Source organism: Pseudopodoces humilis, chromosome 1 (assembly GCF_049639895.1).
Source record: "Pseudopodoces humilis isolate 2021_Gansu_Grassland_sample_001 chromosome 1, ASM4963989v1, whole genome shotgun sequence".
NCBI classification, from domain to species: Eukaryota; Metazoa; Chordata; class Aves; order Passeriformes; family Paridae; genus Pseudopodoces; species Pseudopodoces humilis.
This window is the reverse complement of record NC_142200.1, coordinates 48,266,787-48,288,475: the sequence shown is the minus strand read 5'-3', so window position 1 is coordinate 48,288,475 and position 21,689 is coordinate 48,266,787. Positions and strand designations below refer to the sequence as shown.

Sequence of the window (21,689 nt, the reverse complement as noted above, 5' to 3'; positions counted from 1 at the left end):
TCATGAAAGCATTGGCAAATGAAGCTGCTGTCCTGAAATGCATACACAGCCTGCTGGACATGTTCTGATTTTGCAATTCTGCACTTTCATTACAAAATATATATAACAGAATCACTGGATTAATTATGTTGGAAAAGACCTCTGAGATCATCAAATACAACCTACGACCATCGTTGTGTCAACCAGACCATGGATGGCACTGAGTGCCACCGTCCAGTCTTTCTTTAAGCACCTCCAGGGGTGGTGACTCCACCACCTCCCTGGGGGTCCCATTTCAATGTCTAACCACCCTTCCCATGAAAAAAATCGCTCAGATGTCCATCTAAAACCTCCTCTGGCCCATTTTGAGACTGTGGTATACAGCTATAGAAAGACTACTGCATAATACTTATATATATATATATATGTATATATGCATGTCTGACTGTCTGTATATTTGTATGTATGCATACAGATGTGCATAAATAAAAAATATTCTTCCTCCTCCTGTGTGTGGGCCGGTAACTTTCAGAAGAAGGATGCAGTGACAGATGTACGAAGTGGCGAACACCGTGAAGGCAGCGCGGTGCTAATCCACGAGGCGCTAATCCGGAGCCCCGGCTACACACAGCTGCTCCCGAGAGGGCTCCGCTGCCGATCCCCGCTCCCGAGGGGCCGGCCGGGTTCCCGGCGGGAGGCTCCGGGATGCGGTACGTGCAGCCGGGGCCGCGCCCGCCGCTCCCGCGCCCGCCGCCGCGCGCACGCGCACCTCCTTCCCCCTCCTCCCGGCACCGCTCCAAGGTCACGTGGCGCCCCGGGCCAGGCGCGCCCCCGCCGCCAGCGGGAGCGCGCGCGGGCGTGCACGCGCTGCACCAACGGCCGCCGCTTGGCGCAGTTCGCACCCGCCCGGGCGCGGCTCCCCCGGCTCCCGCTCCCGTCCGTCCCTCCCTCTATCCATCCATCCATCCAGCCGCCGTCCGTCCCTCCTCGGCTGGCGCCGGCTCCCGCCGGGGCCTCGCTCGAGGTAAGCGGGAAGGGGCCGCTGGCGCCCGGTGGGCTCGGCGCGAGGTTTCCCTGCCTGCGTGCGGGGGACAAGCGGCGGCGCCGGGCGAGCCCGGGCGGCCACCGGGCAGGGAGGGAAGGAGGGAGAGCGGGAGGAAGGGAGGGCGGCGCAGGCCCTGCCCCGGCTGCCAGCCCGGGCTCGCTCCCCGCAGAGAACCATGAGAACCTCCCCGGAACCGCCGCTGCGAAGCGGGGCCGGCCGGCCGGCACTGCCAGCGCTCCGGACGCTGCCCGCAGTTCCCCGCAGCGCGGGCCGGCGGAGCCGAGGGGAAGCATCGCCTGCCGTGCCCCGGCTGCCCGATGTGCGGCTGGGCACAGCGGCGGTGGGGGTGGCGCGACACGGGGGTGGCGGGAGCGCCGGTGTTGCCGGCGCGCTTGGGGGTGCCGCTGTGGCACACCGGGATACGTGCCGTGCCTCGCCTCGCCGCGCTGCCCAGCAAAGCCTTCCCCTCCAACTCGGGCAGGGAACTCTCGCTCCGGCGGGGCGCTCCGCCTCTGCCTCCCGTGTTTGTCCCTCCGGTGTGGGGAGTCTGAAGTGGAACTACACTGCCCGCATTTTTTTGTGTGCTTCGCTCTGGGGTCATGTGCGTCTGGTTTAATAATGTGCTTGAATTACGTTTTTCTTCTCCTGAAGTGGTTACTGAGTAAATGTAGGAGGCATCAATGATTTTTGATACAGCAAGGCAGTATTCTGTGTAAACCTGTGCATTTCCATCCATAAAAATGATGTCATAAATATACCTGTGTTGTGGCTGCACTTTGTACGTGCCCATCATCTGGTTACCTGCCCCCCCCCCCCCAAACAAAATTCCATTGTTGTTACAAGAAAGTATTTGTTAGCATACCACATATTGGTATGTGGTATTATTCAGGATACTGTCAGAGAAAATGACAGACAGCCTTATAAAATTTCATCCTTAGAGTCATAGAATGTCCCAGGTTGTAAGGAACCCAGAAGCATCACTGAAATACAACTCCTTGAGGTCTATTCTGGTTTTCTTTGGTTGGTTGGGTTTTTTTTGTACTTCACAAGCATTTCATGGGACAATTTCTGCATATTGAGCACTTAATGTTTGCAAAATAGAAAAAAGATTTGTAGCATTGCTTACATTTTAAGAATGTACAGGTATTTATTAGTTGCAGTGAAAAGTCTTAAGTCACGAAAAGCCTTCTTTTTTTTTTTTTTTTTTTTTAGGTGTGGGAATGTCTATCACTTTAGGATACGTAACCAGGGTTTTTTTTATATACATACTCAGCAGCTGGCTCCAGCCAGGGCCAAAAGTTGTGCCTTCTCTCCTAGCCCCTGCAGTTGTTCCTTTGTATTCCAGAGCATACAGGAATGTGAAGAGTTTTGCCGTCCCTTACAAAAATCAAGGAAGATCTCTTTGCTTGAGTGGTATAAAGTGAGGTGCTCCATAAAAATAAATTGCTGTTATATAATACACTATTAAACTGATATGCTAAAGTTAAAAGGTTTCTAGATGATCTCAGGAACTTTGACTGAAATGCTGTAGTATCTGGTATTATTCTTAGTTGCAGTAGGAATAACTAGGATAGTCCTGAATGGCCCTCGTCAGCAGTTACAGTGTTGATTTTTAAGCTTGTATCATAACTTTTCAGATAAGCGTATCAGAAAGTCTGAAATTTTTAGTGGCCTGTGACAGAGATGGTGTTTGAACTTATTCTTGGTACTTAATACTTCATCTTTTTCTTGGTACTTAATATTTTGGGTTGTTGCAAAAGTAAGTGTTTGTTTATTTGGAAGGCCTCCACATAAAAGGCTTCAGGTTTGCAGTGCAGTGGATTTTGTCTTTTCCTCTAGCGTTTCCTTCCACTGGTGTAAAGTCTTGATCAGTTAAGGCGAAATCCAAACTGCACTTCGGGCACTTGACACCTCCTTATGTACCTTGAGGCCCCTAGCAGCCCTTTTTTGCATTGCATGCTTTATGACTTGGTCTCTGCCTCAGAGAATTTGCAACCTAGATCGGATAGAGGTGAAAGGATTTCGTTGAAAGCCACTTTGGGAACCTTTGTCAAAGCCAGAAGTTAAATTAGTTGCAGTTGTTGCTTCTCTTCCTGGAAAATGGTCACTGGGTTAATAGTCTAGATCACGATGTTCTTGTTTTCCAGTCTTGCATCTTAAGTGCAAGATCACAGCAAACAGGAAAACAATTTCTCACGGTGTCTCTGTGAACATAGGATCTGTACTTAAGTTGGAATTTCCAACAAATTGGATTTTTTAAAAAAATAGCTTTGGATTATATATTAAGTATTTTCAATCATTGGTTAGATCATGATTTAGCAGTAAGTTTTATGTAACTGTCTGAAGGGGGATGAAAGGACACTTTCTGGTGTGAGATTCAGTTCTGTATGTTACAGATATGCACAGTGAAGAAGCTTTCAGGCTTATACACAGCAGTGTGTGACATTTTTGTGATCAAATACAAGTCTAAAGTGTATATATTAGATGTATTCACCACATACTGGGCACATTCTGAGAACACAGCATAGTAACGTACTGTATCCCAGTGATTTTTGTATCTGGAGAACATTCTTTATGATCTTGTTACAGTTCAAGGTTCTACAGTAATACAAAGATGTCATCTCTGGATATATCTTACTGTTATTGTAGGTAAGCAGAATGATTTTTTAAAATTTATAAATAGAATTATCTATTTTAAACATAGTGAAAAATGTTGCTGCTTTTGTAAAGAGTGTGACATGTAGAAATGAATTTCATCTCCATAGCTGCTCTCTCGTCTTGGTTGTTAAATTAGTGATTGCATTTCAGTTTGGGCAGGCAGACTGTTTTAATATGAAACTGTCATGCTCAGTCAAGTCAGGTTGTCTTTCTGCTTGAGGACAAAGCTTAAGCACACTTTTTTGAGATTTTTTTGCTTGTATTTATATTTCAAGGGAATTACCAAAGGAAGGATCCTAGCTTCTCCTTCCTAGCTAGATATTTTAATCAGTTTATTTCACCTTTGTACTAACGTAATTTGACATTTGTTGTCAGAAGTTGTCACTTCTGTCACTTCACTGAGTCACTCATTTTCTCAAGACTAAGGGACACTTCCTCATTGCTTCTGTATGCACTGAGTGAATAGATGAGATTTTTAGCTGATGAATCAGGCCATTTCTTTATCCAAAGTGTTGAAGTTCAATACCAGAAATGTAAATATGCAAAGTAATAATAGAAGAGTCTGCACTGTACTAAGTGACTTATTTCTGTTGGTGTATGTGGCTGAAGCCAGCTAAGCTGGTCTTAGGCTGTGTCTCTAGGTTTACTTGTCTTTTTTTAGACTGTGTAACTGTCTCCTCAGGAAGTACACTTCTGAATTGATGGTTATGAAAAGCTTTTTAGAGGAAATGTGTAAAGGATTCTTTTCAAAATTCTTTCAAATAAGTGCTTTGGATAGTGAACTGTAGTTGTGATTCCATTAGAAATAATTGACTCTCCCTTGGCTAAATAGAATTTAGTTTGTGATGTGAACAGAACTACAGTGATTTAAGGAAGAAAAGTACTTAGAGATGACTTAAAGCCATTCATTTCCTCAAGGAAAAAGTGTGCCTGTTAACACAGACAGGAAATTTGTGAGGCCACTTCACAGGTCTGTTGTGGCTTGTGTAGACAGTGCAGACAGGCTGTGTGCTAGGGGCAAGAAGATCCCTCAGCCAGGTGTGACCTCTGTGGTCATTACAACTCAATAATGCAGTGGATTGGCTTTGCTGGAAGTGTAAGCATATGCCACTTTGCTCAGCTGTATCTAATTTTTCTCTTCCCAACATCTCATATAAATACCTCTGTGTGGGAATTCTGTAAGACTAGCATTTTTACCCAACTTGTTAGTAATATAGCTAAGCCTTATATGCAAATTGAATTTAGGGATACTGTTTTGTTTTGGTATATGTTCATGAGTTCAACAATATGGAGAATCTTATCAAGTGGAAAAGAAAGCATCTTTTTATATATGGAATATTTAGAGCTCTCTGAGTATTCTATATATGTGTTTCTCAGAATAAGTATTACTTCTGTTCTTGTTAACCTGAAGGTTTGTACTAGTCGCAAATCTTGTATTTGTGTATCCATTCTAAATATAACCAAATTATTTACTGCTAACAGATTAGACATAGATTTTATGCATGCACACATGACCGTGGTTTGGTTTTTTTTTTTTTTGCTTTGACTTGTAAACCCTGGGAGGTTGCAAGAAAATTTAAATACACCTGGAGAGAAACACTGTTAAAAGGAGAAAACAAAGATAAGGGATTGCTGGATTGCTTATTAAGGAAATGCTTAGTGCTTTCTAGAAACATAGAGGAAAAGCTTCATCCGCTTTCTCTCATCTTATCCAAAAATGAGATTGATATAATTTCTGTTCAGAAACATTGGTTTCTATGTTACGTTTCTGGAAATAAGTTCAGCCAAGGATGATGTGGCCTTACAAGAATCTGTGTTGCTGGAAATATGTTGAGTGTTGCATATGCCCATGTAGATGGGCAAAGGGCTGCACTCTTGGATTAGCCAGTTAGTTTTACCAGTCCCTTGAAAGAAGTTAAGGTCTCCAAGTACATAAGAATATTTTGTGTAGGTGTAACCTAAGTTTTTGATTGAACTGATCATTTTGCCAGTAAAACTCAATTTATGAACTCTTAAAGTATTCTTTGTCCTCACTGACGTTCCTTTGTAAACAGAAAAAAAAGAAAACTTAAAAAAAAAAAAAAAAAAAGAAAATGCTCAAATTAATACAAGGACAGATATTGTAATACTGAAATCAGATGATTCATAGCAGATCATACAGATAAAACTGTTGACACAATTACAATAGCACTAACTCCAAATAAACTGGATTTCCTTTCTTACTATTTGTTAAAGTAGCTAAGTTCCACTGCAAATTGTTTTGATTTGAATGGCTCTTGATTCCATTTGAGAAGAGATCTTGAAGGCATCAAATTTACCATGTTGCATCATAGGTGCAAAACTAAATTGATTTTATTTTTTAACCACCAGTTTAGTGAACAATACATTACTTTTGTATCACTAGCGTTTCTCTAACATCTATTAACTTCTTGACTTCTTGTACCTGCTCTTACTACTTGTGGCAGAGGGTTTCTTTGGTTGTTTTTTTTTTTTTTTCTCTTTTGGACAGCTGGGAGTTACAGGTAAAAGCAGGTAGTGCTGCATAATAGTGTTTTTCAACATTGTTAAACAGAATTTCCTTTTTAGTTGCATGTAATTTGCTAAAATGGAAAATTTAATTCCATGTTATATTTTTGGTACCTTCAGCTTTTGTATGGAAAATCTTAGCAAGTATATTATTTTTTTTTAATGAGAAGGGGCGCTTGATGGTATTTTTCCACTCTGCTAGAGGGAAAACTTTTCTTTTAGAAAAATTTGTGTGTCCCTTACAGGAGGCATCTGAGGCAGATAATCTTCATTCAGTATATTTTTTGTTTGTCTTGTCAAAGTTTATTTTGTTTTACAAAGTTAATAACCTTTGAATTAGGTTTAAACTTTCATATAGAGAATGGATAGACTTTTGCACTTAAAAGTATCAGAGATGTGCTGAATTTGTTTTTTGCACAATCTGGAATGAGCAAAGCTTTATTTCCAGTCTCAGTAAGCAGATGCTTCAGAGCAGGGCTGGACCAAGAACTTGAGCACCGAAGAGTGTTTTCAGCCCCAGTCTGACTTTTGTAATCTGTGTAGGAGAACTGACAACTCCTCCACTTTTTTGTGTTTAATAAGCAAAGTGTAAAAGTGTGTGAAAATACAGAAGTGTTGGAATTTTGGAACTGGAGTTGAGCCTTGTGGAGAAAGGACCTTTTCCCGTGTGAGGATGGGGTGTTAGACTGAGTTGTCACGGACCATCCTGACATTGAGAACTGTGGTGTTTCATTCTTGGTTGATAGTAAGTAAAATTATGTGTGACAAGGTGGGGTGAAGGAGACAATTGGAACATGAACAAAGGTGGTCCTGTACTTGCCGTATGTTAATAAGAGAAAGATTTGGTCCATTCATTTGTCTTGGCTTACTGTGGTCTCTGAGTGAATTGGAATAGTGTGCTGATAGAAGCTATGTCTATAGGATTTGTGCTTTCTTCTTTCCAGAGCTCAGAATGGTATGAACTGATGGAAGTTGGGGAAATGTCCTGTAGCTGTTTTCTGGTGGCATTTGTTCTACAATTCCTATACAGTACAATCCAGTAATCACATAAATGTCATTTTCACAGGCAGTCAGACTTTTACATATCCCAGATGGTCATTAAAAAGAAATCTGATTTGCAACTGCAAATGTAGCTTGTTAAGGCAATGCACAAAGAGGTAAAAGAAAGACGGAAAGTCTGAAAAATTGAGTTCTAAATGTGCTAAACCCCTCTGCATGTTTAGTTCCTAATCTGACCTGAGTTTTTCATTGCATAAGTAAAAAAAAATTGCATCTCTGAGATGGTGTAAAACTTAATGAAATGCAGTTGAATGTGTTACAGCGATTGCTGCAGAAAATTAAGTTTTAAAAATGGAATCTTACTTCCTATAAGTGATTTTGACTAATAAGCAACAGGATAAAATGTGTAGACCTACAAAGAGCAGATCAAAGAAAGAACATAGAATGGTGAATGATCTTTGTCAGCATTATTAACCTGTGTGAGTCTAGTGAAGAAACTCCTAAGTGCTTTCTGAGGCTACACCACAGGAAAACGTACCTACACCAAAGAGCTTCATTAAGGTTGCATGAAAAGCATTGTTTCTATGACTTCCAAATTTGAGGTATTTGCTTTTCAAAATGAAAGCTAATTTTCCTGTGCAACATGTAAGTACATAACATAGTGCTTAAACTTACTCAGCAGGAACTGTATTTTAGTTACCTTATTAATATTGAGAAATAGAAGAGTGCTAACAGAATGTGCAAAGCTTATTACCTGCCTAAATCTTACCTTACGTGCAGTGACACAATTTTATCTGTATTCTAGAAAAGCTGTTGTGTTAAACACTTTTATAAGCTTTGAAGAAAATAATGTCCATCTGAAATACTGAATGATACTGAAATAGTACAGGTATCACAGAAAAAACCGCCAACATGAAATGAAGTCAATAGTGTTTGGAAAGAAGCACTAGCTTATAAATTTTGTTTCCATTTTGCTCATAACTGTATGTTTTATGCTGTATTTTAATGGAACATACAGGATAAAGGAATGATGAACAGGAAGGAGAAATTGAGCATGTCTAGTAATTCTTAATATTCTGTAAAAATTCTTGTCATGTTTGCTGAAAAACCCATTCATTTTTCCAGTAACAGCTGGATGAAATATGAACTTAAACAATGTATAGAAAAGGGCTCAGAGATAGCAGCAGTTTATTACAACCATACTGCAGACATAGCAATCCCAACACTCAATTTAGGATTTTGTCATTGACAGTGGTACAGTTTTGGACTTGAGTGTAGTTCATTAATTAATTTGGAAACCTACAAGCTATTTGGCTGCATCCTATAATGTTGTTCACTATCCTTGCATCAAAGTCTTTTATGTGAATTTACAAAACTTAGAGGAGGAATAGTAGTAGGGTCCTGGATAAATTTTATTTTAAGCTTGTAATTGAAGAAGCAATCCTCCAGTCTTCTAAGTAGACACACAGTAACCCCATGAGGGTGGGAAGGAGGTGCGTGGGTTTAGGGTAGTGAGAATTTGTCTATGTTGAGGGAATATTGATGGTACTCAGAGAATGTCTCTCTCATTCTGGGACAGAATTGGTTCCTTACGCTACTTCTCTTCCTCAAATTATTTCACGTATCCATTATTTTACTTGGATATGTAATGACATTTCAGAATTCCTCAGATGAAAAATCAATTCTAATTCTGAGTCATGGAGGAAGTTATTTAAAAAGTTTGTATGTTTTGTCCACACACTCAGATTCTGCTGCTTTATAGTTCTGTTTGAAGAAAGCAACAAAATTTCCCAGGAAAACTCAAATGTTCATCTTGGTGTGCATTGGTTTTGTATGGTTTAGTATAAACTTGACACCAGGTCAGTTGACTCTTTACTATTATTATGTAATTTCAAAAAGGAGGGAGAGAAGTGCACAAATACCAGACCCTGAAATGTTGTGAAATTTGCTGTATCAAACATGACTGGCTGCCCCAGTGACGCCATCAGCAGAAACAGCAGCACATGGAGTGTCAGCAGGCAGTCTTGACTTGGGCTGAACCAGGACTTTGAGTGCTGCTGCCAGTGGTGGAGTTGCAACAGCAGATGAAAAGCCTCCAAGTGAGCTAATGTAGACTTTGCCTAAGAATCATTAACTAAATCCCTGTTTTCATGGGAGCTTCAGCTGTAGTCACGTGACATGATGCAAACCAAGATCATCACCTATCAGTGCAAACATATGGCAAAGTCAGCCCATGTTGTTACTTATCTCCCAGAGCGCAAGGGGGCTGGGACATTTCAACCAAAGCCTATTGGTGAGGGAGTTTCTGTGTGAGCTTTCTTAAAGAAGCACTTCCTTTTCACCAGTAATTCTGCGTGGGAATGTATACCAAGCAGTTTCCTCTAAGAGACCAAAGGGTTTACATAGTTCTTCTGCTTCTATGAGAAGAGAAGAAATGCTGCTACAACGTTTTGTTATGGCTGTAATTTTTGCATTTACCTGTATTGTGGAAAGTTAGTTTTCTGTTTTCTGAGATGCATAACTCAGAAAAGGATGTTCTTGAAGATGACTCAAATAGAAGTGAGGTTGCTGCCCATGAAAAGGTTCCTGCTGGAATCTTGGTGAGTTTGACAGATTAATTGCTAAATATATGTAATAATTTCCTATAGTACTGTTAAAATATATAAAAATTGACTACCTATATTTAATGGTATGTGGAAGACTTTAATTAGGCATTCAGCAGACTTGTTTCCCGTTTTTGTTCCATAACTGCTCTGTGCAATACTAGGAGCAATCCTAAACTCCAATTAAAATCTTTACATGGAAATAAAGACATTTTTGTTCAGTAGATCTGATGCTACAGTGGTCTTGTTTGTCAGGGTCATTTTTTCCCCCTAGTTTTTTCAGGGTACATAATAGAAACTAGTAAAACACTTGCTAAGGATTTTCTCTGCTTAAAGAAAGCTTCTGCCTCATAAATTTATAAATATAGGCAAAATAAGATAGATTGAGGTAAACCACTGCTCTGCATATTTTTTATTTTGTTCTACCAAATCTCTTGAAAGAAATAAAACATCTTTGCTTTGCATTGGGAAGCTAAGATCTGCTTCTAAGTAACTTTTTTTTTTGCAGTGATAGTTAAAATTCATGCCCTCTAAAGTTGTAGCTCTCTGGAGCAATCAGATACCTTGCCTTTGAGTAACTTGCACTCTTCTCTTGTTGAACTAGGCACTTGTAGTAGGCATGTTCATATGGGTGCACTTCATAAAAGGTGTTGTTGGCTTTGAGAACCAAAAAAATGCAGTTTACCATTAGTAAAGCGGTTCTCCGTATGCACAGAAAACACCTATTGTGGACAGACTTTTGATTATATCTTGCACCTCTATATGGATGTTACTGAATAACGCTGAAAAAAAATGTTAAAGAAAACATGTTGATCTAGTGGCAGCTAAAATAACATCTTTGTTAATGGTACAGAGATATAATTCCTACCCACAAAACCTCCTGCTCAGGTTATGCTAAGGTAAGCATTTCCTGGTAATGAGTTTCGAAAATTTGTCTTGCCTGTCGTATGAAGTGTATCAGATACTCTGAGGTGGAGTACTGTTTAATTATTATTTCTGAGAGCCATTGCTGTGACATGAGGAAGTCAAACAGCGTATTCAGGGTTAATTTTAGTTGCATTGATTTGAGTATTTTATAAATGGAGGCACAGCATTTTAGTTATTGAATTTCTGAAGTAGATATTTTTTCTTATTTTGTATTTACTTTTGTGCTGTCTCAGAAAAAGAAAGTTAAAAAACCAAAGCAGTTTCAGTTTCTGCTTTTGGCAGTGCAATGGCTTCTTGCTAGAAAAAGAATATTTTTATGGTATGATATGGAAATTCTTTCCCCCATTCCAATTACAGTTGCATTTAGTTTAGTGGTATTAATATATTCAGCTGTAAGAATTTTTGCAAACTAGGTAGTATTGCATAAATATTCAAAAATCAGTCTCTCTGGAGCCTCAGAAATCACAAAGAATGTTTCTGCTTTGATACCTCAGGTATTCATAGCCTTTTAATTTGCTGTCTGAGAAGAGTAAGTAGTACTGAGCTGCATTAACCTTAGTTTTTGTGCAGAGTTCTGAAATTTCACTGCATCAGGCAATGTACACATTCTGGATTTCAAAAGAAATAAAAATTAAAAGCTAAACAGTGTTGTGAAGTATTACTGCCTTGCCTTTCTTAGTCTTTTCCATCAGGCTTTTGTCCTGAATTTCAAAACTGGCAATTAGCATGATTTTTAGGTTCTTATAGGAGGTTAGGAAGGCATATTGCACTCTGCTTTCAAGGCAATGACATTTAAGAAATGTTTACTAAGCATGAAGTAAAGAGTATTATCGAGGAATTACTTTGTCTTACTGGTTATGCCGTGATCAGGATATTTCTCTTGCATTTGCAAAAATTAGCACAATAACATTTTGCACTGTTCCTTTCTCGCTGTCATCTGATTCTGTACTGTTCACCACAAGTTTTCCAACAATATGTAATAACATTTAAGGAATACAAACAAACCCAAGGAAATCTCAAACCAAATCCTAATCCCTGAATTTTAAAATCTCCCAGCTGGGCTTCTACTGACATTTGAGATAAAATGACATGTTTCTCAGGTATGTAGTGACAGTTCATTTCTGTTTGATCATTTTCTTGCTACAGTTTGAACCTTCTTATATAATATGTTTATCTTGCAAAGTGAACCATTATGTTAAAAGCTGAACTGCAGCCTGGTAAGCAATAATATGCATTAGTTTATTACCTTTATCTAGTTTGGTTTATTTGCAATGTACAAAACGTTTTCTTGAAGACTTGGATCATAAAAAGCTACTTTCCTTGTAAGCAATGTCTTTCATACTCAGTAGGTACAAAAGTTCATAACTTTTCCACATGTAAGAGTGAACGAGCTATGAACTTTCAAATTTAAGAGGTTATTCAGAGTATGTATGTTCATAAAAGTGGCTGTGCTGTGAGCTACAAAAATGAAACCGATACCCACAGAAGAGATAACATTGCTACAGGATATTCTTGCTACAGAAAAGCAAGAATATATGTAAAATGGGTGAATGCTTTGGTCTTGTGTGGGTTGTGTGGTGAATTTCTATGGTCAAGTCAGCATGTATGTGAGGAAAAACTCACATATTATTTATCATCTGAACTCAGTTTTTAGCAGAAGGTATGAAATTTTTATCTTTTAAGAAGTCATTGCTTAAGTCACAGAGAATTTCTTACTACTGCCCGCTTCTCAAGTCCTGAGAAATATATGGAATGGAGAGCCTATTAAAGACTTTTATTCCTGATTGTGTCAAGCGTTTATTTTAACAAATGCAGTCTCCTTCTGACACAAAATCAACTTTTCTTTCTAAGCTGATACCATAGACAGTTCTTGGAAGTGGCCAAGTCAGAACCGTGAATGATAATGATTATGCATTAAAGATTTATTTTTTTTTTATGAGATTGAGTTTAAACATGACTGTCATGGTAGGTGAAGAGTAATTGCTTCAATAGGAAAGCAGATACTTTAACCTCTCTGTCTTGAGTTACAGTTCCTTGATGTTCAGTTCCCTGCCTCTTTTTTATTTTGTTTTCCCTAGCTCTCTGGTGCTGCTCAGCACCTCATGACTCAGGTGTTTGTCATGTTCTGCTTAATGAGCTAATCCAGCTTACTAACAACCCACTGAAAACAAACAGCAACAAAAAATGGTAGACTTTTGCCAGCTATGTCAGGAGCTAAACCAGCTCATTAAGAGGGTTCAGAGAAGGAATGGTTGAAGTGGGACCTTCCCTCTTCAGCAAAAGTGAGCTATTACTTCACTATCAAGCAATCAGTTTTATAGTTGTATGTGAAGCTACTTACAGATCAAATTGAATTAATGACTAATGTTGATAGGGAGTCCATCCTCCTAATCTCATTCTCACTCTATGACAGTCTATTTCTTTTTTCTTTTCATCAACAGGCTACAGGAAAAAAATTCTCTAGCACATTACCTAGCATAGTAATTCTGTGGATAATTTCAAGACACTTTTAAATCTGTATTGTAAACCCTCCACCTTCCTTTGTATGTCTTGTGAAGAAGAAGGAGTTATTTAGAAAAAATATGAATGTGATTCAGTAATGTATGAGAAGCCTGAGATGGAGAAAAATGTTTCCATAGCTGCTGCTAAGTGTAAAAGTAGTTCTAGATTACTTGCCTATTTACAGTTATATCAGTGTATAGATGCCACAAAAGTGGTCACTTTTGGGTGAGTATGAGATACCCTGTGTTACTGTAAGGAAGACTTTGGAGGCTCGAAAGAGAAATAACTGATAAATTATATAGACAATAAAGCAGTATCAGTAGGAAGAACTGTTGTAATGCAGTACAGTTTTGTTTAGAGATATTAAGAAAAATCCTAAACCTTGTTCAATGACTAATAAAAATAGAAATGCAAAAAGGAAAAAAAAAATCATTGTAGATTTTTTTTTAGAAATAATAAATAATATCCCAAAATATATATATATATATTTTTCATAATTTAGGCTATTTTATGTGTTCATTGTTGTGGGTTTTGCTTGTTGGCAGTGGTTCTTTGTTCTCCTAAATATCCTTAACTTCAGAGGTTGCAGTTGCTTGGATGTTTTGAAATGAGCTTGTAGCAGACTTCTGGGTGGGAGGCAGGAGATGGTAGAATGTAGAAGGGTTGCACTTAGGTTTCTGTCATAACATTTTCACAGTTTTTGCTCCTCTTTCTGTTAAAGCTCAGATGTTCTGAGAAATCTTTGGACTTCCATTTCTTATTGGCAGTCATAGTTCAAATTGTGTTCTTCATCTGAAAAACTTGCAGTCGTTCAGAATTCATTCATTTACTTAAGTATTTTTAATGAATTAGGCAGAATTTTCAATAAGTGATTCTATGCTCTTTATCCTGTTTGACTATAGCATAATCTTCTTAATGTATCTCTTTTCTCCCACTACATAGTTTGATAATTTCTCTAAGATGACTCAGCCATTTTTGAAATACAGAGCTGTAAAGGAAGAGTTATGTGCAGTATGTTCTACATACCTTTTCCTGACTTGCAAGATTTTTTTTTTTTTCATTGTATCCTTATGTGCAATTATCTCCATTAGGATCAGTTGTATTAAACAGGCAGTCCTCTGGAGAATTAATTTTTCGTTTTGGCTTATCTGAGTTATTAAGCATCACTTAACTCTAGGCTTTGAGGTCTAAAAATGACATGCTTCAAAATTTTCTTTGAAGTATTTAATTAATCATAGATTCAAGTTGATAAAGCATTAGGAGTAGGTTTTATAACTCTGGAGACTTTTATTAATATAAGGATTGCCTCAAAGTTCTGTTGATTCTTGAAAACATTTGTGTAAATCTTGTTACAGTAGAGTAATTCATAAATGACATTGCACATCTATTTAAATGTTTTTTAAAAATTCATTTCAAAAAACCCGTTGTGTTTTAAATTTACTTACTTTTTTTTTTTTTGTCTTTCTTTCTCTCCTTTAGTCTCAGACTATGAACTACGTGGGGCAACTTGCAGGACAAGTCCTGGTTACTGTGAAGGAGCTGTACAAAGGCATTAATCAGGCAACCCTTTCGGGTTGCATCGATGTCATTGTGGTCCGGCAGCAGGATGGGACATACCAGTGTTCTCCTTTCCATGTCCGATTTGGGAAGCTTGGTGTACTGCGCTCTAAAGAAAAAGTGGTAAGTTCAGAAAATGGGTCAAATCCAAGTTTTGAGTACAAGTGCATTCCTTTTTTTTTCCCTTTTCCTTCCTTTCTTCCCCAGCTCCCCACATTCCCCGTTAGCAGGCTGGTTTGGTCCAGAACATTCGCACATAAATGCTGTACAGGATGCAAAACAGAACTTCTTGTGGTAATCTAAGGACTCTGCAAAAATGCTGTGAAAGAAAAACTGTGACAGCTCTGGGCCTATTCAGAAGGACAAATACCAATATATAGACTTCACAGTTTCAAAATGTTTACATGGGGCTATTTATTTACTTATCCAAGTATGCTGGGAAAAAATGCTTAATGCTTTTTAACTGATCCCTGATGTAAGCAATTCTTTTTGGAATGTCTGAAGGACAAACAGAGCATATGTTAAGTGTTGGTGACCTATTTTAAATATTGCTCCTTGTTAGCTGTGTTCAGGGCTGATTTGCAGTAGAAAATGCAGTTATTAACATCCACAAGCAAGTGAAAACTGAGACTGAGGCTTCATTCCTGTGTGGGCATGTTTGAAAGAGAACCTGTTACAATTTCCTGTCCAGCCATTCTGGGATGATGGTGCTACCCAAGCAGATTGTCCTTCCATCCCCTTCCCATAGCCTTTGTTAAGCATGCCAAGAGAGTGAGCTGGCTGGATGGATGGGGTTGGCTTGAAAATGAAGCTGTTGTAGGAGGACTTTACTGTCGGTAAGGAATACCCTGTATGGCATGTGGGTGTGCTACCAAAAGATGAATTGATTTAAACAGGACATACACCCTCAGGATTATAGTCTGCTTTTTAAAGGATTAAATTATTATTGCAGGAAGCTACCCCCGTCTTTATATTTTGATTGTAAAAGGAGAGTAAAGTGAAACTGAAAGAGCACTTAGGGCATTTTTTGTTAAAGGTCAATACTAAGAGTTACATGCATTAAAGTTAAATGTTTGTTATATTAACACAGGTGAGTAGCTTGTTAGTTTTTATGTTATCAGGCTTGCTGATGGCAAAGAATTTATTTACCATAACGGCTTTTTAACAGATTACATTACAGTTTTCAACAGCATACAAAAGAGGTGGTATAGCTGTACTTTCTCTGACGTCTAGGCAAGCACTTACTACAGGAGTGGTCTGAAATTCGAGTTTGTTGGATGTCTTCATACACTTCTGAATAGCTGAAAAATCTGAGAGGTTTTCAGCTTCTGGGTGCCTCTAAAAGGTTGTTGAATAGTAGAAACATCTACTCTTGGTACCTGCTGTACTAGACTGTCAGTGTAATTCTTAGCTTTTGCTTGTGTAGATGACTGCTGCTCCTTGTTTCCTCCATCCTGGGAGTTACTGTTCACACACTTCTCTCAATAGTCAGTTGAGTGTTTGTTGTTACTGCATTGTGGGTGCATTTTTCTCTGGCACATTATGAGGCCGAGATCAATTTGTAGTCCCAAGATGTGTGGAAACACAAAGTCTGTGTATCTGTGCTTCAACTTCAAGTATATACTAAGGTCTCCAGAAACCAGTGTGGTTTCTAACCACAGCTACCATAGATACTAAACTTAGTACTATAGGTACTAAACTTAGAGATGTTTGTATGTCTAAAGCAGAAAAAAGAAAAGGTGAGGTTTTTTAAACTCATGTTGCTGAGTTTAAAAAACAACAAAATATTTTAAAAATTAAAAATGGTCAAATATATATGATTTTCAGATCAAAATCAGTTATTGTGGGGAAGAGGAAAAGTGGTTATCTTAAGGATTTGGGTATAGTCCCCATGCATGTTTGGTTATTTACCTAATTTATGTTTCCTATTTTTAGCACAATAAAAACATTGTTCTCTGACAAAAACACTATGGCTGCAGAAGGGTTGTGGTCCTTTGTCATACCCCCATAAACTCATGAGCAGGAAAATCTGAAATGCTAACTTGAGTTGCAGAAATAATTGTGGTAAGTCTCTTACCACTTTCAGACAAAGCCTGCCTCCAGGAGGCTTCCAGGTGGAACTTCTGGTGTTCAGGATTCAGATTCGTACCAGACCCCAATTCAGATTGAGATTTAAACATCTGAACAGTCTCAGTCATTCTTCTATGAAATAAAGAAATATCAATAGCTGTTTGAGCAAGATTCAGTCTTTATATAAAGTTTGTTTTTCTTATTTTTCTTGTGGGTATGATGCTTCTCTGCCAGGACCACGATGTATTTTGCAGGTGAACAAACTAAAGACCATTATGATAGACTTGTGTCAGAAAGAGAAAGGAGAAAGGGACACCATTATGCAGTGAAACAAAGTTTACTCTCAGAGCTAAGTAGACCATGAGGTCAGCACTTTGCCGGTGATGAATTATTTACAATAAATTGTCTCCTTCCACAGATTGACATAGAAATTAATGGTGATGCTGTTGATCTTCATATGAAATTGGGTGACAATGGAGAAGCTTTCTTTGTGCAAGAAACCGAGGAGGAAAATGTAAGGACTTTGTGGTTCTTGATGGCTACAATGTAGTAATAACACAGTCATGGGTTAAAAGTGCTACATACAGTGTTGTCAATATCCTCACTTCTGTGAAAGCTAAATTTTCTGTAACTCAATGTCTCTTTCATATACTGCCAAGATGCTTGATGCTTTGTACCATTTTGCTGCCAATAATAATAAAGTAACTAATTATTTTCATTAATTAGAGCATTATTTGGAAGATGTGCTTAAGTATTTTTGTTTAATTAACTCATTCTTGTTGACTGCAGTTATACTGATTGCAGTGCCTTACAATAATTTTTGCTTTAAGTTATTACAGCTTGTGCCTCTACTAATAAGGATAGTCTATTTTTTGGACATATTTCTAATTTGCCTTACAAATTTTAGCCCAGTCATTCACAATTTTATTTATGAAACTTTCACCAGGTAACAGTAACTTCTTTGACTTGAGAATTTATTTCCCAAGAATCTTTTGCAGCTGGAAGCTAATGAGCCTCTGGAAAACAGGAATAATGGTTCATTTTTACTCTGATTTCCTTAGGATATGGGACCTGTGTAATCATGGTATTGGTCAGTCCTGAGCATTGCTTTTGATTGCTTTTGAGTCTGCTGGCATTTTTCAGCAAGTCTAAAGGAAAGAAGTTCTAAATACAAGGTTCCAAAAGATTTAGTGAAAAATAGTCACAAAAGAGAAGAAAAAAATCTGTCGCAGAGAAGTAAAAGATAGTGTTAATTTCTTGTTGTTATTAGGAATCAGTCTTTCAAAAATTAGATTGATCCAGTTTTTAGTTTAGGGTGCTACTTGTTTATTCTGGGGGATCAGAGGAAGCTCTCTTATTGAAATTGAATATTGATTTAAATACAGTTTAAAGTGGAAGGAAAATATAAGCATTAAGACCTCAAATAAACTTGGGGTAGGGACTCATAACACCTAAGCAAAAGGAAGGTTGGGTTATGTGTTAGCATACACCATGACTAAAATGAAAACTGGAAGCAATTTTTTTACAGATCTAGGCTGTGTCAGACATTGATGGGAACTGATCAGTCTCATGACTTTTGGAAAGCAATGGTGATAACCAGTGCCTTTGTCCCCAGTACAGTATTTAAAGGGAGCTATTGCACTTGCATAATACATTTTGATTTATAACAAGAGTGTCTTATCTGAGTATAATGTGTTCTTGAGAGCTGGTAATTCATGCTGAATATATAGATGAAGTTTGCTACAAAGCAAAACTGGGTTATTTTTACTGCTTGTAGGCATTTTTTTTTCCCCTGCAACTGATCAACGTCTTTGCCTCTTGAAGCTATGCTTAAGGGATCAATCATAAACCTCTTAATGATTTATTTTTCTTTATTTTTTCCTTTTGGGGGGATTCAGAAAGATCCTTTAAGGGATTAGTCTTGGTATTTTTCACATCTTTTTCAGCCAGTTTTAACTTTTACTGAATCGTTTTAGTTATTTATTTATTTTATTTATTATTGGTTACTTATCATTAATTGTGCAGAATATTAACTTCAGTTCAGGTGCTAGCGTTTGTTTTCAATGTTTTTCACAATGCAAAATCTGTGTATCATCAATGTTGTATAAGGCTGTGTTTTGTTCTCCTTTCTGTACTTCACTCTACAGCCAGTGGAACAAAATTTGTTCTCTAACTCTTAACACAATGAAAATTTGAATTTAATATTAAGTAGCAGATAAGACTGAGCACATCAAAAGTAGTATCAGTGCTCTGCCTGTCTCATCCATGTTCTGGCTAACCTGCACAAGAGTCCAGTAAAATAACAGACATCTTGTAATTACTTCTATTTGCTACCATGAAATTGAGCTCCATAACTTTCTCTTCACTGTGCAAATTCTATTGTCTTGTGCTTTTTTTCCACCATGTCTTTGGCCCTTCACAGTGTGTTTCTTTCAGACTAGGTATCAGTGTATTTTCTTGGTGCAATGTAAATAAACCTCAGTCCATAGCTAAAGCTTTTCCTTCAAAGGCCAGTGGGTTGTAATTACTTGAGGGTTGGTTGTTTGTATGTTGGTTTCAAGGTGAGTAAATTATAGTTGACTTTTTCTTTTTGAAAGATACTTTACATAAATAATTGTCTGACATTATGTATGTCATGACTGAAGGCATCTTCACCAGTGGGTAACTGGTGGGTAACACTGAACTGCAAGCAGAGGTAGACAGGTCAGAAGAAGAGCCACCACAGAGAGCCAGCTTGGCAGGCTGGGAGACTGGACCAACAAGATTCACGCCAAGGTTTAACCAAGATGCACGTGCAGTCTCACATAAGGGTTGGAAGGGCAGGCTGGCACACACAACAGTGCAGGCTGGCATCTGACTGGATGAAGTGCAGCTCTGCATCACCTGGCCAGCAGCGTGCCCTAGCTGCAGTGAAGGCAAGTGTATCCCAGGTAGCATCAGCAGTAGCACAACCAGCAGGTGAAGGGATGTGGGGTTGTCCTACTCAGCCTGGTGTATGTTAGATCAAATCTGGAACACAGTTCTGGCCTTCCCGTTCAGGAGAGACATGGAAAATTGGAGAGAGCCTGGTGGAGGCCTGGAGAAATTCAAACAGAAAAAACAGTTACTGGAACTTGTTCTGTTAAGCCTAGAGAAGATTCAGGGGAATCTAACCACAGTCTTGCAGTACCTACTAGGTAGTTACAGAACAGACAGAGACACTTCACAAGGCTGTCTAGTCATAAGATGGGGCAAACAGCATGGGGAAAATATCAGCTAGATGTAAGGAAAATCTTTCTGTACAAAAGCAGTGTAACACAGGAACAGGTTGCCTGGAGAAGTGTTAGACTCCCTCACCAGAAATACTCAGCTCAACCTTTGGTTTGACAAGCCCCTGCATAACCTAACCCGAGGCCCTGCTTTCAACACAAGATTGGACCAGATGGTGTCCAGATGTCCCTTTCAACCTGTACCTTCCCATAAACCTGTTTCAAAATAAACAGCAGTGGATTTAATTGGGCTTTTTTTATTACCACATTTAATAAGCGTGGAACAGGCATGATCAGGGCAGATAACTTAAAAAGCATTCCACTGACTGGGTATTTGCTTTGCTGGCAAAATCAATTGTTTGTGTCTGAAAACTGTAAGAATACTAACATGCATTTTTCTGAATTTCTTGTAATCACTCTTGGTGAACTTGGTTCCTTTCTTGATATATCAGCTGCATACCATTGGGCATCTGTATGGCTTTGTGTCTAAATATAGGTACAAGGGTTAATCTGTAGCTGACAGCTACCCTGTGTGCACAAAACAGAGAGGAAAATATTAACTTTTTCTTTTTTTTTTTATTTTTTCCCTCTAGGAAAAGGTTCCTGCTTATTTGGCAACATCTCCAATACCCACTGAAGATCAGTTTTTTAAAGACACTGACAATCATTTGAAATCAGGTGAAAATGAGAGGACATGTGCAAACTCAGAAATTCCACACTCTGGAGAAACAGAGACTGTATTCACCCCAGGTTCTGTGAAAAAGAAAAAAAGAAGAAGAAAGAAATACAAACAAGATAGTAGGAAGGAAGATCAGATCTCTTCTGCTGGGACTGAAGAGATTTTTGAAATGGAAATAAGCTCAGATGATGAAAAAAGTGTACAGCCCCTAAGGTAAGCTCTTAGGTTGTCGCTGTTTTCATTGTTATCACCAAACATTTAAAAGGCAACTTGTTCATTTCCTCCATGAAAGTATTGCACAAGTTTTGGTAGGCTCTGCCTAGGCCTTTCCTCAAGCAAACAAACAAAACTCCAAGCAGGTATCTTCTAAATCTTCACAGATTTGCCTTGAAGCTGGGCCCATTTTTTTATGAGCATGAATGCAGTTAAGCCCATTCTGGTGAAGAAGTGTTGTTATGATCTGCTGTGTGACTGAGAAAGTTTCAGTCTAATTTCTCTGATGAGGCAGAGTGATCTTTTGCTGTGTTTGGTAGCCTCTAGAATGCAGTGTGGAATGCCTGTAGCACACCACATCTGAATTTGGCTTCTCTATAACCTGAAGTTTACTTTTGGCAACTGAAAAGTATATAAATGAATGTGCCTTCATGTTAGTAAAGAGTATTTATACGTGTGTAAAGAGGAGGGGGGAAAAAGAAAGGCAAAAAAATCAATCCTGTATTTTGAAGTGGACAAATTCTTTAGTAAAGTGAAGCTTGTGCTAAAGTGGTAGCACGTGCTAATAAGCTGAAGAGGTCTATAGGGTAACAGGAAAGATTATAGATGAAAGTTATCAAGCATATATAAATGCTTCAGGTCCAGGAAAAGCCTACTCATCAGGACTTGGTTTTCAAAGAAAG

General features: G+C 38.6%; 1 protein-coding gene across 4 annotated transcripts in view; it reads left to right on the top strand.

Moving 5' to 3' along the window:
- The first annotated feature begins 857 nt into the window (after positions 1–857).
- LPIN2 (lipin 2) overlaps positions 858–21,689 on the top strand; it is a 43,663-nt gene continuing 22,831 nt past the window's right edge. The window contains exons 1-5 of one of the 4 annotated variants that reach the window (XM_088052344.1): positions 9,482–9,807; positions 11,700–11,837; positions 14,719–14,919; positions 17,285–17,380; positions 20,708–21,006. In XM_088052344.1, coding sequence (XP_087908470.1) covers positions 14,728–14,919; positions 17,285–17,380; positions 20,708–21,006 — 587 coding nt within the window. In that variant the 5' untranslated portion in view covers positions 9,482–9,807; positions 11,700–11,837; positions 14,719–14,727. Of the gene's footprint in view, positions 1,004–9,481; positions 9,808–11,699; positions 11,838–14,217; positions 14,279–14,718; positions 14,920–17,284; positions 17,381–20,707; positions 21,007–21,689 lie in introns of those variants that run through there. The other 3 variants (XM_005517236.3, XM_005517235.3, XM_014255724.2) reach the window with 3 other exon arrangements.